General features: G+C 44.1%; 1 protein-coding gene across 1 annotated transcript in view; it reads left to right on the plus strand.

Moving 5' to 3' along the window:
* Window positions 1-15,109, plus strand: part of cacna1g (calcium channel, voltage-dependent, T type, alpha 1G subunit) — a 227,639-nt gene extending 212,530 nt beyond the window's left edge. The window contains exons 32-38 of the mRNA XM_053414443.1: window positions 215-336; window positions 686-1,108; window positions 2,744-2,887; window positions 6,257-6,379; window positions 9,037-9,238; window positions 9,780-9,949; window positions 13,348-15,109. Coding sequence (XP_053270418.1) covers window positions 215-336; window positions 686-1,108; window positions 2,744-2,887; window positions 6,257-6,379; window positions 9,037-9,238; window positions 9,780-9,949; window positions 13,348-14,364 — 2,201 coding nt within the window. The 3' untranslated portion in view covers window positions 14,365-15,109. The remainder of the gene's footprint in view (window positions 1-214; window positions 337-685; window positions 1,109-2,743; window positions 2,888-6,256; window positions 6,380-9,036; window positions 9,239-9,779; window positions 9,950-13,347) is intronic.
* The last annotated feature ends 2,402 nt before the right edge of the window (window positions 15,110-17,511 follow it).

Genomic DNA, 17,511 nt, shown 5'->3' on the forward strand with positions numbered 1-17,511 from the left:
TAAATTCTTCCCCTCTTAAATCAATCTGTTGTTAATTGCTTTGTAGAATCCTTTTGTTGAAATACCATATTGATCTAATGAAAGAGTATTACAGATATTATCACTTCATTGCAAAGGCCTGTGTTGTCCATCTTTCGTCCATCTGTGTCCATCTTTTTCCTCACTACTCCTCTCTCTCTCTCCTTCCCCTCCTTTCTTTCCCTCGTCTCCACAGTTTGTGATGAGCTCCACCCATGTGAGGGTCTGGGCCGCTACGCTACATTTAAAAACTTCGGCATGGCGTTCCTGCTGCTCTTCAGAGTTTCCACCGGAGACAACTGGAATGGAATAATGAAGGTGAAACTAACTTTGAAGTTTGTGGTCATAAGCACCTACGTAGACAAAAGCAGGTTCAGGCTTTGATATTTGCACACATGTCAAGCAGAATAACAAGAGGCAGATTTGGTGCTGATGAGTTGGTATGTCATCGAGACAACCAACCTCCCTGTTGCACATGACCAGTAATCAGTGATGTCTGTACCAAATTTCATGGTAGTCCTTTGCAGCAGTTGTTGAAAAATTTCAGGACTAACTAAAAACTTTTAGGAGTCAATGTAATTCCGAGTTTTTAATCATCCTCCATCTACGTTTTGGCTGGTAAAGCTTTAGCCAATGTATTAAAGTTGTGTTTTCTTGCTTCTTCCAGGACACGTTGAGAGACTGCGCCCAGGACACCAACACCTGCTACAACACTGTGGTCTCTCCACTCTATTTCGTCTCCTTTGTCTTGACTGCTCAGTTCGTCCTGGTCAACGTCGTCATTGCCGTCCTGATGAAGCACCTGGAGGAGAGCAACAAGGAAGCCAAAGAGGGAGCCCTGCCTGAGGCAGATTTGGAGCTGGAGCTCCAGACAGACGGAGGAGACCTGGCAACAAGGTCCCCCCAGCTGAACCCTCTGGCACTGGGCATGGACAAGTCGAGCTCTTGTGGTTCGCCCCGGAGGTTCCCCGGAGCAGGGGACAGGGACCAGGAGCGGGACGGACCGATGGACTCGCCCACTGCTGACATAACCAGAGATTCAGTCAACAACAGTTCAGACCCCCCTTCATGTGTTGATCCCCCACTGGAGGTACGAAATCTTTTTCATGTTGTTTTTACGTTTTGTGTCACATGTGCGCCTTCAACACGGCTGGTGTGTTTGGTTGAGACATTGAAGGCCCCTTAGGGCTTCTCCTTCATCAGCTTCCCAAGTTTACATGGTTTTGCTATGTTCGTGCATTATTACATAAATAATGAATTTTAGTCAAATCAGAAAAGGTCAATCAGAATAAATTGGAGCAGTTGAGGTAAGATGGAGATGTCAGTCAAAAGCAGCATTGTTGGGTTTGTATTTTTCCTTTGAAACAATTGCATCAACCCCATTTCACATATAGGTCACATTATAGCTATATGCCATTACCTTATTCCCAAAGTCATTACACATATGCAGATGACTTCTAGGTCAAAACGTTGGCTCCTCGTCAGTCTGCACAGCATCCTGTGTCAAATGACAGATATTCTGCGGTCACATCCTGCTATGGGCTACGAGGCTGTTCCCCTGACCCCCATGTCTCTGATCATTAATACTGACTCTGATTCAAACCATTAGTTAATTCTCTGGCCCATGCTGGGGGACACTGAGCATACTGGATAGTATCTGAAATAATGGAGGAATGTCTGCTCCTCACTATCTTAATGTAATAACTATAATATCCCATAAGTAAACAAATTATAGTGGATGAGTCCATATTAGGAAATACTCACAGTCGGGACACTCTGGCATACTTTCATAATGTAAGCAGATTAATTTATGTGTAATGTATCCAAAGTCAGGGCCATATTTGTAAGTATATCCCTTGATATAAACTTGGTGGTATAAAAAGTTTGTTAACTGTTTTCTCTTTAAATTAAAAATGTTCTTTCAAATGTGTACACATATTTTTCAATATTTACATTTTGTCGTCACATGCTAGACATTGGAATGTGATTATGGTTCATGACAAGTCGCTAATTTGTCCAGAAAGTGCAGAGACTTATACCAGCATGGCTTACAGTGCCTGTGTGTGTGTGTGTGTCTGTGTGTGTATGTGTGTGTCTGGCCCGGCCCCTGTAGAGGACATGCCAGTCATAGATAGGTCACAGTGCCATGGGAAAGCTGGACCACGGGGTCTTGTTGTTCACTTCAGCAGCTATTTCCAGACAGCAGGGATGTTTCTGAGGATAGGAAATAGAGGTCTTGCTGCTGTTATGTTTACCCTCTCAGAAGTTATCCGTCTTCCTCGACTGCTCCTCCTAAACATGTGTGCTCAAGCCAAGGCCTCTTCTCCTTCCGTATGTGGAACCTGGTCTACTGCAGAGCTGTATTGCCCCCTTGTGGGTATGAATGGTAACCCATGTGTGCTTGCAAGGGATCTCGAAGAGGATGTCATATATATATATATATATATTCATATAAAGTTATTCAGTAAAACACTTACAAATTTAGATCCTAACCAAAACCAAGTTTGCTGTATAATCAAGTCTTCCTACTGTGTGTTTCTTTCTCTTTTTTCTGTTTGTATATGTTTGTTTCTGCCTGATAAACTGCCTTTTCCCTTCTCTCCTTTCTCTGTCCTCCATTCTTTCTTTCCACATTTATTCACCTGTATCTGTCTCGACTTCTGTCTCTCTTTTTTTTTTCGTTTATCTTTCACTCTGTCTCTCTTCATTATCCAAGTTTGTCCAGCGGAGAGTGCCGTTTGACTCGGTCTCCCTGGTCATCCAGGGTTCAATGGAGGGAGAGTTGAGTCAGATGGACAACCTGTCCGGCTCTATCTGCCACTACTACGCGTTGCCCCCCAATCCCAGCAAGCACAGCACCGACAAAAAGGTCAATAATCACCAGTAGCACCACTGATAACTCACCTCCTCCATTTCATACGTCAAATTTCTCTTCAATAAGCAGAACTCTACAAGTAATCATGAGAAAAGGAAAGGAGAATGAAAGTTAATTGCCATTAGGATTTCAGCTTATTTCTATAAAAATACAAAGAGTGCAAAGATTGTCTTTTTTTTTTTAAATGCGGTGCATTCACAATGCATCATTATCTGTGGCATACTCCTGAACACAAGGAGTAACATGCTTTTAAAAGGGTCTTTTCACTCAAATTACAAGAAACAAAGAAATCAGGAGTGTAACACATTATCTCGACTTTCTTGAGACATAACAAAAACTAAAACAACCCCTGAATTGGTACAAGTAACACAGCCCTCTAGTGCAGTGAATTTCAACCTTTTTTGAGCCGCGGCACATTTTTTACATTTACAAAATCCTGGGGCACACCACCAACCAAAATGACACTCTATGGACTAACACAGTACATATAATAAATATAGTTAGTAATATAATTTCTAAATGTATTAAAAAGCACTATTTTAAATTATTTCAGCCCTTTCTTACTCTTACCTTTTAATGAGCACAAATTGAATCAGATTTATGCAACAATCTTTGATTTAACTAAACTTTATTTAACAGAGACATATTATACCCATTTTATCACATTTGATATGGTTCCTTGGGGTCTTATTGAAATGTCTGTAACATATTTTGGTCAAAATACCACAAGGATCATTTAAAACAGGACCTTTTAACCCTGTCTAAAACAGATTGACCTGTTATGAGTGCCAATATTTACTCCCGCCGTTTACCCGCTTCATTGAATTTCTTCACTTTGACATTCAGAGCACTGGGCAGAAATCACATCGCGTCAACACCCACCGTGGGCCTTCGCGATGCTTTGTTTTAAATAAACAGTCGGATTCCCCTGGTCCGCACCAGTTCTGGCTGCTAGGCGCCAGCCGAGGCTCATCGCCGGAGGGGGTCCCCCCGCGCGAACGGAGAGTTCCCCCAGCGGGCGCCGTAGCTGAGGTGATCCGCGAGAAGGGCCCGACACGCGTCCAGAGTCGCTGCCGCCGACCGCCGTACCCGGTCCCCTCCAACGGCCTGCCTTCCACACCGGCGACGGACACCGCCCCACGGTCCAAGAGAAAGAAAGCACCCCGCACCACTGACGCCGTGAGGCACAGCGGAATAGGACCTCCCCCCCAAAAAAAAACCTTGAGGCGTGCCGCACGCCGAGTCTCCGGCGTCGTGGAGAGGAGGGCGACTGCTCCCCCAGCCGCGGCACCTGCCCAGCGGTTTAACCACAAATACCAATGATATCGGTGAAAGTCAAGTTTATTACCGATGTGTAGATGTCGGTAAACGAGGCAAATATCTGCCGCTACCGATGTTCGGCCGATACTTCGGTGCAACACTAGATATTAGATAATTTCCCACGGCACACCTGACGATCTCTCACGGCACACTAGTGTGCTGCGGCACACTGGTTGAAAATCACTGCTCTAGTGGCTGTAGCATTTATGACAGGAACAGAGATTGAAGTGATTTTTTAATAAGGCGATATACTTTTCATTGGTACAAACCTTTAGCATAGCACTGTCATGTCATTAACATTTTCTTGTCAATCAGGGATTTATTAAGTATTTGGATGAACTGACCCTTTAAATCATGATGATAAAGTGAAGCGCCGGCTCCACTTTTGGCAGAATTTGCTCTTTGTTTTTTAATGAAAATAGAGTTGAAAGATTCCGTTCCGGAGTATATGTCTTGAAGATGGATGAGTTTAATAGTCTGGTTTAAAAAGTTCAGACAGTCAGACAGATCATACTGTCGGCAGAACTTAATTTCATCATCCAGTGTAAAGGCATGCAATGTGATGATTGTTGATCTGTCCTGCAGCCCCGCAGCTTCTCTCCAGGCATTCCTCCACACTGGATATGTCTTTTCCCTTTCCAACCAGCTCTTTTGCCCACCCCAGCACAGTCCACCATACCCCGCCCCAGCCATGATCTCATCCCCTCACTCACATCTTCACTCACTTACCCTCACTGGAGCCTGGCAGGTTCCTGGCAGCCTCAGTGACATGGTTTGGACTTCGCTCTGTCTCCCCCTCACTGCTTCCTGTCTAGTGTATCTGCATGTCGGTGAGACGTGATTGTTGTGTTTACATTTAAACACCTATCAGTCGCTGTACATTGAAGACCCACTGAAAGCATTCCATATAGCTCACAGTCTCAGACGCTTAAGTATGCAAAGTGATTTTCAATCAATAAGCCATGGATCCCCGAGATCACTGAATAATGTATCTGGGTGCGTAGATTCCTGATTTGAAGGCACATTTTTGGGCAATTGCATTAGCATTGCAAAAACCTTAGTCTCTAAAAGCTTTCAATGGGTTTGATGTGATTACCTGGCACCAGAAGCCTACCCTCCCTCTCTTTGACTCATTCACATATGTTGGCAGAGATGTCTTCCATTGACTTTCTGCAGAGATGGCTCATTTGCCTGTCAGAGAGGTTTTTCCCCTGTTGAATCAGTGCCAGGCCAAATCCACAGCAGATAGAAACAGTCAAGCCTTGTGGACATTAAGTTAACCCTGCGGGCACAGAAAGGGGACTCATGGCATTGTTTTAACCTGGGCCCTATGTTAATATGTGTGGGTGTGTAAATTAATAGTACTTACAAAAATACAATCCAGTCCAAGAAATGTCCACTTAACACGTTTTATGTGTTTTTTTAACCGAAAAAGGCTCAAATTCTTATTCTGGGTCTTCTCAAAGAGACTTACTTACCCAGCGAAACAATTTGAGCCTTTTATTAGTGAAAATATTTTGTAGACTGTTGCTGTTGCCCCAATAAGATGACATCGTAGCCAATGCCCCAAAAAAGTTTTTTAATTTACCCCCCACATGTATAGACATAGGCAAAGCATTCCCCCTTTTACCATTGAGCTCTTATTTTGAAATTACCACTCATATACATGGAATGTTAATGAATCTCCTTCCTACTCGTTAGTTTGACTGTGTAACATGCTATGTTCATCTGTCTGTGCAATTGACTATGTGTGTGTGTGTGTGTGTCTGTGTGTGTGTGTGTCTATGCCATATTTTTGTGTTGTTGAGTCCAAAACACAGTTTGACATTTTGAAGTTAACATTTCTAATGCAGTTTACAGTACTAGACTTCCCTCTGCCTTTTTCTCCTTTCTGCCACATTATTCTGTTTTTTATATGTTATTTTATCAATGTATTTTCCAGCTAGCCACTGGTTCTAACCGTTTGTAGTGTCCTTATTTTTGTGTTGTACAAAGCGTTCGCTCATTTTCTTTGCTCACCAGCCATTGTCTCTTCCTGCCTAGATCCCTCTAGCGGAGATGGAAGCTCTGTCTCTGGGCTCGGAAAAATCATGGTCGCTATCTCTGACAGACGACTCGGCCCCTGACGATTTTAGCCCCCTCTTTCTAACCAGTCTGGACTGCAATGTACTGACAGCTCCTCTCTTTCTCTTTCTCCATCCCTCTTCCTCCCAACTGCAGTGTCTTTAGTGTGTCCTTTTGCCAGGGCCCTTCCAAAGCCACTTGTCCCCAGACTACACTCAAACACTGTGTGCCAGGCGGATGCAGGGGGGGAAACCAATTGGATTCATAAATCAGCTGATGATTGTCCCAACACAACTAAAATCCGATAAAAGTTTACAGAATCTGTAGCCGCCTTCAGACCATTCACATGACACAGCGGTGACCTGTCTTGCAAACAAACAATTTTGAGTTGTTTTAAACAAGATGTTTCTAACTAACATAGTTAATGCATTTTCAAACTCAAACCCATCAAACATTTGCAAAGGCAGTTTCAAATATATTGTTTTCATGTATGTTTGTTTCCTTTTCTCTTTCCTTTGCTGGTACATTGCCATGTTCTGTGGTACATTATTTCTTTAGAAAGATAACAAAAAGGGAGGTAAAGTAAACTACACACCGTGCCTTTAAGTATTTCTTTTCAGAATTATTTGACAATTATGTGTTGCATTTAGCCATTAATCTAAGCATGTGTCCTTCTTCTGATAAACAGGAGGGGGCGCCAAAACGCCATGTAATCATTTTACATTTAAATCTTTTACAAATAACTGCTTTGAAGTGAACTGTACTGACCAAATACAACAAATCACTTTACATCACCCCCACAAAAAATGCAGTATCCTTCTTTTTGTCCTTTTTTTACATCTTATAGTTTCTTATAATTTCTTAGATAGGTGCAGACATCTAAATGGAAAGATGGTTGTTGGAGAAGGAAGTGGAGACATTACTGAATTGATCCAAATTATAACAACACAATAACAGTTAATTTCCTGCTGGATGTCAGCTAAACATGAAACATGTTACCCAAAGGAAGGTAAACAATTACACAGAGTATATGAAAAATAATATCCAATTATAAACAAATTTATTTACTAATGGTTCAATTTAGCTTTTTCTCACGAAAATTGCGCTAAAAATCATATCTCAAAATCCACCCCTGCTACCACAAGCTCCTTTATATCTCTGAAGTAGTTTTTGTGATGTCAACTAACAAGCAAAGGCAGAAGAAAACATCCTCATTAGTGTGTAAGCACATAAAACTAAGAATTATTATGAATCAGAATCATTTTGTTATCTTAGAATATCTTCTAGAATAAGACCCTTTATGTTTACATCGCTAGCAGAGCTTCTTCCACCGTGTTGACCATGTTTGTTGCAATCTGCAACGTCACCACTAGGTGCCCTTTAATCCTACGCACTGATCCTTTAATGGTCAATCACTTAACCACCAGTCTGAATCAGATACCATTGCAACAATCTTTATTTAATATCCACCTCTAGTTAATACTATAGAATTAAGTGGTCATGGTATAACCGCTGTTACACACTCTGAAATGTCTTAAATCTAGAAATGAATCGACTCCATTCCACTCATCACTACTTCCATTATTTTCTCATACCAGGAACCTTGGTCATGCGATGAGGCTTACGTGTGCCTCCTCACCAGAATCAATCTATACATCCATCTAAGACGCCTCCTCTGTCATTGAGGGAAAGGACATCCTCTCTCTGTAAATGGAAAATGAATTAAATGTCATCACCGTGTCAGTTTATAATTAACCACCGGTTTGGCTCCTTAATGATCACATCACCTCCCAGTAGCCACGTCCTCCCCGGAGAGGGTCACTGTAACCTTGGCCAGATGTGGAGAGGCATCGATTTATGCATCATCCGTCTTAGACGCAGAAAGCCGCAGCCAGCACATGACATGAAGTCACTGTTAATTAATCAATTAGCTAACACTCTGCTGGGACAAATACAAGAAGAGCTAATAAAAGAGCAGGTCAGTGCGGTAGAGGTAGAGGAGGACGAGTGGCGTGGAAAGTCCCTGGTGAATCTAACGATGTGCCCTCTGACTTTCTCATTCCACCTTTCCAGCCTGGTGTGTGTATCTCTCCAGTCCAGTCCAGTCTAGTCCAGTAGAGTAGTGCGCCTCCTTACCTGCCAGTCTGCAGTTTTCTCTCCTCCATCCCTACTCTTAATTTTCTTTCTCCTCTCTCTTAACTTCCGATGTCCTGTTTCTTTTCCTCTTCCTGTTCCTCTGTATTTTTCCTATGTGCTTTACATGTTGAGTCCATGTCTCTCCTCACAGTCCTCTCCTATCAGTCCTCTTCTGTGTTTGCAGTGTCCCGTGGTGAAGTAGTAGTATTGGGTTGTAACGTGTGCTGGAGCTCCAGTGGCTCTGTGATGAATGTGAACTGGTTTCTGTAATGGGTCGGGCTGCAGGTCACTGCACTAGCTGACACACAATCACGGAGCAGGCTTATGAAACCTTACATGACTGAGGGGGGGGGGGGTAAATGCTGACACAAGATGCACTCCGTCTTATTCCAAAAAAGTGAAGGCAATTGTAAACCAGAACAGTTTCTGTGATTTGTGGCAGCTCTGTGCCAGTCAACTCTAATGTGCAAAGATCTTCCATGTATGCTGACGGTCACTCTTTGTCCACATTGTGTTGTAGTGGACTGTCAGTGTGAGTGTGAGTGTGAGAGTGTGTGAGCTAAAGAGTAGCCCCGACCCTTCCAGCTCCAGACGGACCCTGACGCTCTTCTCTCTTCCACCAGGCGGAGCAGCTCGATCCTGGGGAGCCACTGGGGGATAACCTGCTGAGCGTCAGGAAGCCCACAGTGGGACGCACACACTCCCTGCCCAATGACAGCTACATGTTCGCCCCCCAGCAGCCATCTGACCACACAGCCCCGGCTCCAGCACAGCTCCTAGCACAGGGGCCCCAGCACATACAGGGTACCCATAGGTCCCAATCAGGTAATGTAGGAAATGTATTCAAATTGCAAATGTAACCCTGTAGAGCTGTAGTAGCAATGAGGAAAAGAAAGTCCATAAGGGTTAAAACAACTAAATTCAATTCAAGAAGAAGGGCTGTGGAAGTTGTTAGAAAAGGATAATTTGCAATGATTTCTGGGATTTGTTGTTCCTGCACTAAAATAACTATGTACACAATTGTTTACCTTCACCTTTTATTGTGTTTTTTAGCTCTGAATCAAATGTTATATGGTCAACGATTCATCTCGACAGCCTGATTACAGAATTAATAGTCTTCATGAGGATTTTCTAAAACACCAATGGAGAAATTGAATGGTTCTAGAAGTGGGTGGTAACTGTTTCGCTTTAACTATTTGCTAAGACACCAAAGTGGCACCCTGGTAGCTTTTATTCATCAGTTTGATCAGGAATTCATGAGATGTGATCAGAATAAAACATATTTGACCAGGACAGTAAGACACAGATCATCTCCCATGAGATCTGCACAGCTGTACCTCTGAGCGCTGCGTCTGTTTGTGTGCAGGCTCCAGGGCCTCGCTGCGGTCACAGCCGGAGGACTTCTCCCAGCAGCTGACCGTTCCCACAGACCTCTTCAGACCCATCAGCCCCCACAGCCACTCAGACTCAGAGAGTATACCACGCCTACCCCCTCCCAGGCACACGCACACACTCAGCCGCACGCTCCGCAGACAGGTGACTAAATGATACCGTTCAGAGTTTACTCATGAATCTTTTTTTTTGTCTTCCTACTCTTATTCTATTCAATATAATGTCACATGACAATGTTTCTCTACCCTCTGCGATTAATGTCGAGCCATTTTTCTAGTTATCCAAAACATTAAAGGGGCAGACGCTACTGATTAAAGCACTTTCTAGTCGTGATGAGCAGCTGCTGGAGTGTTAGGGTTTGGTGCCAAGGAAAACCTTTTAGTGGGACCATAGGAAACACTGTTAGAGGAAAAAGGATGTCTGGAATTACATCACAACATTCTGAGTGGGTAAAAGTGTTGATGTTATGAGAATAAAGTTATGATGATGCTTTGAGGAACAGGTCATAAAGAGTCAAAAATGTTTTTAAAGTCCTGATACTTATGATAACGTGGAGCTGCTGAGCTAAAAGATTAAGTATTTAATTCTTTGTTAACCCTATACAAAAGTATAACTTAACAAGATTTTCCTCATTCCTTATTTTAATGCAGGCAACAGGCCGATCGTCTCAATATTACTCAGCCTATAATAACTATGTTTTTCTTGTAATATGACAACTTAATTCTTGCCAAATTACAACTTTATTCTCATTAGAATATCAGTTTTTCCTCATAATATTCCAACTTTATTCTCGAAAAAAAACTATTTTTATATTCCGGATTCTTTTCCCCGTTAACCTTTCCCTAATACTACGTCCTGTGAAAATGACAAAATGCAGTTTCAAGTTAATCTAAGCTTTGAGCTGTATTCCTGTCCCTCAGTTTGATTCTCTTTGGATAAATTTGATGATTAAAACATCAAATTTAATGCAATGTGATGTAAAGTGCAGCTACTTCCAGCCGTATATTGGAAGAGTGGCCCCAAAATCTCCCGGGTTAAATGTTTCCATGTCTAAACAGTCTCACTTCTTTTCTTCCTTGTTTCTCCTCCTTTTCCTGGTACACCTCTCTTGTAACTAACTGATCTGCTGTCGGGGACGCTCTGATATCAGCTCAGTTGGTCCCAAAAGCCGCCCGACCCTGAGCGCCTCCTCAGACACAGATACTCGTGTTTCTGAAAGAGCGGCGAAAAGCAGGCTTTAGCCGCCACCAGGCTGTTTCAGAAACACTGGACTCCATTTTCATCCTCAGAGACACAGACTAACACACACACAGGCTTCCCGTCTTTTTCACTCCTTTGTTTTCTCATTCGCCCAGATGTTTGTCTTCTGCTAACCATCAGCCACAAAGCAGCTGAAACCCTCCGACAGGTAGCTTCACCTGTGGGGACTTTTGATGGGACTTTATTAGTTTACTTACTAAGAAGGAGCTATGTTAAACATTGCTTCTGTGGATTAGCTGAGTGATCAAATGAAAAGGATGTTGTTTAGCTGAAAAATGTATCATACATCGCTGCAAAATGTACGACTCAGGGAAGTGCTGTCCATACGCATTTGGCCATTTTGTACACACAGGACCATAGTGATAGAGCACTTGTGTATTTTCTATTGTATAGTTAAGTGCTTAAAGGTACATCATTATTAACCAGAGTATGATAGTATGTACTTTATTTTCTCATTTTGTTGTTATTGCTCCTGTGTGCACTCTTATAGTCCATTATACTGCTGTGGCTGGTGATTGGCCTGGCCTGGTTGTGGCCTCTTTGACCACTAGGGGTCTCTGTGGTCACACTTGTCAGACTCATGCAGGGTATGCCATGCTTCTAAATATCTTTTAAAAGACATTGTGCCATTAGACTCATTCATGCCTTGACTCCCCCATAGATTCAAAAACTTTATTTTCTTCTTACTGAGCAAATTCAACCCATATTAATGAATCTGTGAGGAACAAGTCATGAGTACATTTTTATGAGTTTTACTAAGCCTTCCTGCAGTAGTGACATACTGTGTTTACCTTCAACCTGTTGGCTCTCACACCCAGTCCCGTACAGAGGGAAGGATGAAGGCAACGAAGCATTGATTAGAATTAGGGTTTTGAATTCAACCCAACCTCAAACTGTAGCCGTTTACAGGGATTTGTGTGAGAGGTCAAAGGTTAAAGGGTCAGGTGGTCTGGCTCAGAGTTCACTGCGTCCACCAGCTGAATCCTTCTGTCCCATTGGAAAAACAACTGAACACTCTCCTGGGCCAAAAGCTTCATGGATATGAGCGTTTTATTTAAAAGTATAAAACTGGTGCCTTTTATCATTTTAATGATCCCCTCCTGATGTTTTATGATTGTTAAACTAATCAGCTTTGAATGATTTTAATAGAATTTTCCTCAAGAAATTGAGTTATATTTACCGGTCACAAATTTTTAAAAGGTATTCCTTCATGAAAGTCGAGAAGCTACGAACATGTTATGCAAAATCTTTTCAAAATGTTACCTGACGGACACGAGATGCCTCCTGCTTCAGAGGAAGAGCTTCAAGTTTCCAAAACACCTTTGTGCAAGTTGCACACTGAACTGTGTTTGGCTTCCCATGTAGCTGTGATGTCACAAAGTCCTGGTGGTTCCAGTAAAACTGTTTGAGGGCGTCTTCACACGCGATAGTCCCAGAGGAGATCTGACAGCTCATGTCTGTAACATTCGATTTTTTCTGCTTGCGGAAACAGACCATGCAGACCGGGCAGTTTTATTCAGTAACCCCTTTTAAATGATCCATTTGAACGGCGAAAATTATTGAACCAGTTCGCTTTGTTAATTTTGTTGTCACTGTAAAATCATTATGTTTTTTCTTAGTTTGATCTGGGCTGAGGCCTTTCTCTTTTGGTCGGACCAAATTTCGGTACATTTGTCAGGGCCGTGGTCGCAGGCACCTTTCACACGTTGCTTTGGTTCGGATGTTAACTGAACAGACAACGCAGGTGTGAAAGCGTCCTGACTGGGACCGACTGGGACTTCAGGTGAACTGTCCTCAGCAGATGAAAGTGAAACCGGCCTGGTGGCCTCACACACTCTGCTCGTAGGTTATTCTGCAAAGTGAAGCTCAGACATCCAGCTAAGGAACAATATCGATATTTATTTAATGGAGGGGAGACTTTAAACAAATAAAACGTGACCTATGAAAATAACCAACAATGTTAAAAGTTGTTTCTTTAACGTAGTCTTGACAGATTGTAATCTAACCTTCTGCCATTGAGCCAGGCAGTGTAACCACTGTGCTAGGTGACAATCTAACGACTCTGGGACTTAGCTGTTGAGACCGTAAACTCTGAGCCAAACTACCACGTCTCATCTTCATCACCTCATACTAACTAGTCTTCCCTCTCATCTTCTCTGACCCCCTGTACACTCGCGCCCCCCCCCCCCCACCCTTCCTCTCATCACTCATTTACCTCCATCTCCTTGTCCCCCCTCGACCCCTCTACCCCCCTCCTCCCCCCTCCATGTCCCGTCCTCCAGGTTGCGGTGTCTACCGACTCTCAGGAGGCCCTGTGCTCGGGCGGAGGGGGGAGCAATGAAGGACTTGTGAATGTGGCCTCTGTGGGCCTCTCTACGTCTCCCTCCTCCTCCCACTCCCCCACCTGTCCCTCCCCCTGCTCCCATCACCCGCAGCAGCAGCAGCAGCAGCAGTCGGCTCTCTGCCTGGTTCCTGCCACGCCAGGCACCTCCCCCAAACCCCAAAGCTCCGGCAGCGTGCACACCCAGCACCATGACCAGCACTGCCTCGCCTCTTACTCCCCTTCCTCCGTTTCCTCCTTCTCGCCTCCTCCACTTCTACCAGTGGGGCCGCACCAACAGGAGGCCTCAGTGGATCAGGAAGTGTCCCTCATCACCTGCGCTGCGTTGGCTGGCAGGGATGATGTAACAGCGGAGGACAGCGGCGATGGTCTTGAGGGTTACAGCTCCTACGCAGGCTGCCAGGAGGGTCGAAGTCCGTGTCTGAGGCAGCTGAAAAGGTTCCACAGCGCTGACACGCAGGGCCGCAGCACCTTCCTGTCCCACCCCCGCCCCTTCTCCTGGCTTGACGACCCTCGCCGCCACTCTGTGGAGGTGTGCTCCTCGGTGGAGTCCAGTCCCCAGCGCAGCACCACCTCCACCTCCTCCGGGTTTGTGTCGCGGGCCAACAGCCTGCAGATCCACAGCCAGACCCCCACTCAGACCTCGCAACCCTCACCTCGACGCAAGAAGAAAATGAGCCCGCCCTGCATCTCCGTAGACCCCCCTGACGGACTGGAGCCCCAGTCTGGCCACTACCCGGGCCTTGGTGGGCTCGGGGGGCTAGGGATGCCCCCTCCTCTGCCCAGCCGGGACACCTGCCTGAGGAGGAGAGCGCCCTCCAGTGACTCCAAGGACTCCTTTGACCTGGGAGTTGGAGAGGGCTCGGGACAGGACGGAGGCTCGCCAAAACCCAGCCCCAACCCCAAGCTATTGACTCTTCCCAGTTTCTCCTTCGAGAAGACGAGCTCGGAGCACTGAACAGTCCGACACACACAGACACACACACACACAAACATAGCTGGAGGAACCCTCCACACACACACACAAACACACGATGCACTGTGTGTCTGTGACGGTGATAGTTCTAGTAATAATGCTGTAGAGAGTAATAATGGTGAAACTACAACAAACAGTCAGAAGATCCTTGGTTACATAAGGAGTACATAAGTACTGTAGTAGTGTGACCATCCCTTGTCTTTGTATTGTTACTGCCAAAACAAGCAAGAGAAGAAGAGAACTCATGAAACGACAAACTGGACTTCCCCTCTCTTCTGCTACGCCTGCATGCCACTGGCTGCAGCTCGACCCCATAACCTCTGGAGCGACATCAGCGCTGGGGATTCGGCGCCCCCTTGTGGTCTCCGTCTTGACTGCCTGGTGTTGTACAGTGTGGACTTTGGTCGGTGGAGGTACAAAGCAATATGAACGTTTTAGAGACACTATTTTCTTAAATTATTGGGCCATAGTGTTTGTACAGGATGTCGTTTTTTCATTTCATTTCGATTGTTATTTTAATGTTTTTGTGATGTTCTTTTTTTGTGTGTGTTAAAAATGGTTTGTCTATGTCTTTTTTTTCTCACTGTGGGATATTTCTAGCTTTCTTGGTTTACTGAGGAAAGTGAACGTTTTTCAAAGTGCTGAAAACCATGTATTTGTAGGAATAATATATAAATATATATATAAAAAAAGGAGTCATTAAACTGAGCTTGGATTTTTAAGCACACGCATTAGACCGTGGTGGTTTGATTGTGAAAAGACAAAGGGGGGTACTGTGTCCCAGAGAGCTTTCAAGTCTCTCCTGCATGTTCAACCTTTCATGTTCAACCCGGCTGCAGCAGAGTCCCATCACTGCAGACTTCACAGATCAATGCCCACTCCTCACATTTCATCTCAGATTGAGCGAAGGACTGTCACTACAGACACACAACACACATACAGACACACACAAACATGAACAATCTGACCTCACAAGACCCCACCCCTCTGATCTGTCCATCAATGTCTTAGGTAAGTAAAACGTCATTGCTTGTGATTGTGCAGCCATTAACATGACCACTGATGTTGGGGTTCAATGAAAAGACTTAAATAGAAACGTGGTCTCTACTGCCCACGTGATCCCAGCTCCCTGTGAACATGGTGTGTGGCAGCAAGATGAATCTCTTCTCAGCACCTTCCCCAAAATCTGCTGAACCCCTGCAGAATCACTTAGTGGAGATTAACGAGGGTATAAAGACGTATAGTTTAACAATGTGGGTGCCTTGTGTCAGCAGCGGAGAGTTAAAGAGCTTCGTCTGCGGATTTAATCAATGTCAGCCAAGACAAACGGCATCTCGAGGGGATGTTAACATATCCAACAGCAAAGGTTGATTCTCTGACGCCCCGGCTGGATAATTGCATTGACGTGCGGCAGTGAGACCTGAGGCAACACTCGCTGTCCTCAGAGATCCCGCTCCACTGTCGTCCTTTCAGCCCTGACAGACAGCAGCAGACTGTTCAGACATGGGAGAGATGCAGGAAAACAATTTGATGCAAACTTAAACATAAACAGACTCTAGGACTCAAACAATACTATATGAACAAACAACATTCATCACTTCACACTTTTATTTGAACGTTTCATTTGTGATATCTTCTCTTTGGTTGGTGAATTCCCAACATATACAGAATCTAAACCAGTGGTGGTAAAAAATCATCAGCCATAAACGGGCCACAATTTGCACAGAGGAGCCATTTTTCAAAACGTAGAATAAGATGGAGAATATTTCTTACTTATTAAGATGCCAACCACCAGCAGTAGTTAGGGACATATCTTCAGTTGTGTGCCTCTGCGTGATTAGATTTTCCCAGTTTAGAACATATGACAAGATGAAAATATCCGTTGTATGTTCTACCGCACTAATTAAGATGCCAACCATCAGCAGTAGTTAGGGACATATATTCAGCTGTGTACCTTAGCGTCATCACGTGTTTCTGCCTTATAATCACAAGGCACCCTCTTCTAAGGCAGGCCCACCACAGGCTGTGTGTCCCTAACATCTCGGGGCCCAGTTGGGATCTTTCCTCCTGATCCAGAGGCGTTCTGCAGTCCCTGATGTTTTTTCCCCGTTCTGATGCAGAGCTTGCCTGTTGGATTCCCAGGTCTGTGGACAAACTGATGGTGGAGGTTTTAATGAAACCCCTGCAGCCAACTTCTGCAGGGCACAATTATATGTCCAACATCCATTCACAACTCCTGATTCGGTAAGGTACACATTCAACAGGGCTGGGGGCAGTGCCTCTCTGGCCCCACCACTGGATCCGCCCTTGATCAAAAAATGTGTCGAGGACAGATACTTATTTTCCTCTGCAGTGTTCCTGGGCCACTGTATCATCGTTACTGCTCTTTAACATTTCAATAGTTTGTCTGACTTGTCTGCATAAGAAAAAAATGTACTCATCAATTACATTATATACAATTATAAAAGCGCAGAAGACTGTGCAGGAGGAAATGGGAAAAATCCTGAGGCGTAATAAACTCAATCTAGTAATGTGAGCATGAAACATACAGAAACAAATCAGCTTCAAACAGCCATTATCACAGAGACAGAGGCAATGGAGCCACAAGCACTGACCTTTAAGCAGGCTGTCTATAAAGATGGGCGACACGTCTCCGTCCAGAAATGAAACCAAACATCCCAGGTTCAGGAAACGTGATATCTCCCCAAGATATTTCACTTCATTTTAATTAGCCTCATGTTGAGGTCATAGTTCTTAAATATGAACGCATCACGTCCAGAATAGATTGAGGCTGCACTACAGGGAATTATGCTGGTTTTTACTGGAGCTCAATTACTAGTGATGAGAGATAAAAATCTACAATCTGTTTGTATTTAATTCTTAAGAGTCTGATCCTTTTAGAGGAAAATACTTGACTTGCAGCCAGACAATAAATATTGTGTGCATGCTTATTCAGCCTTTTTTAAAATCATGATACACTCATGTACATTTTGTATTTTTTTACAGATATTTATGGTATTTATCTTGACTTTCAGCCGGTTCAATGTTGTTCTGTCAAACTGAAAACATTAAACGTGATGGTGGGTGAGGGGATCATCTAAGAACACCTATATCTGTACAAACTGTCAA

Source organism: Pleuronectes platessa, chromosome 21, assembly GCF_947347685.1.
Source record: "Pleuronectes platessa chromosome 21, fPlePla1.1, whole genome shotgun sequence".
In the NCBI taxonomy this organism is placed as follows: Eukaryota; Metazoa; Chordata; class Actinopteri; order Pleuronectiformes; family Pleuronectidae; genus Pleuronectes; species Pleuronectes platessa.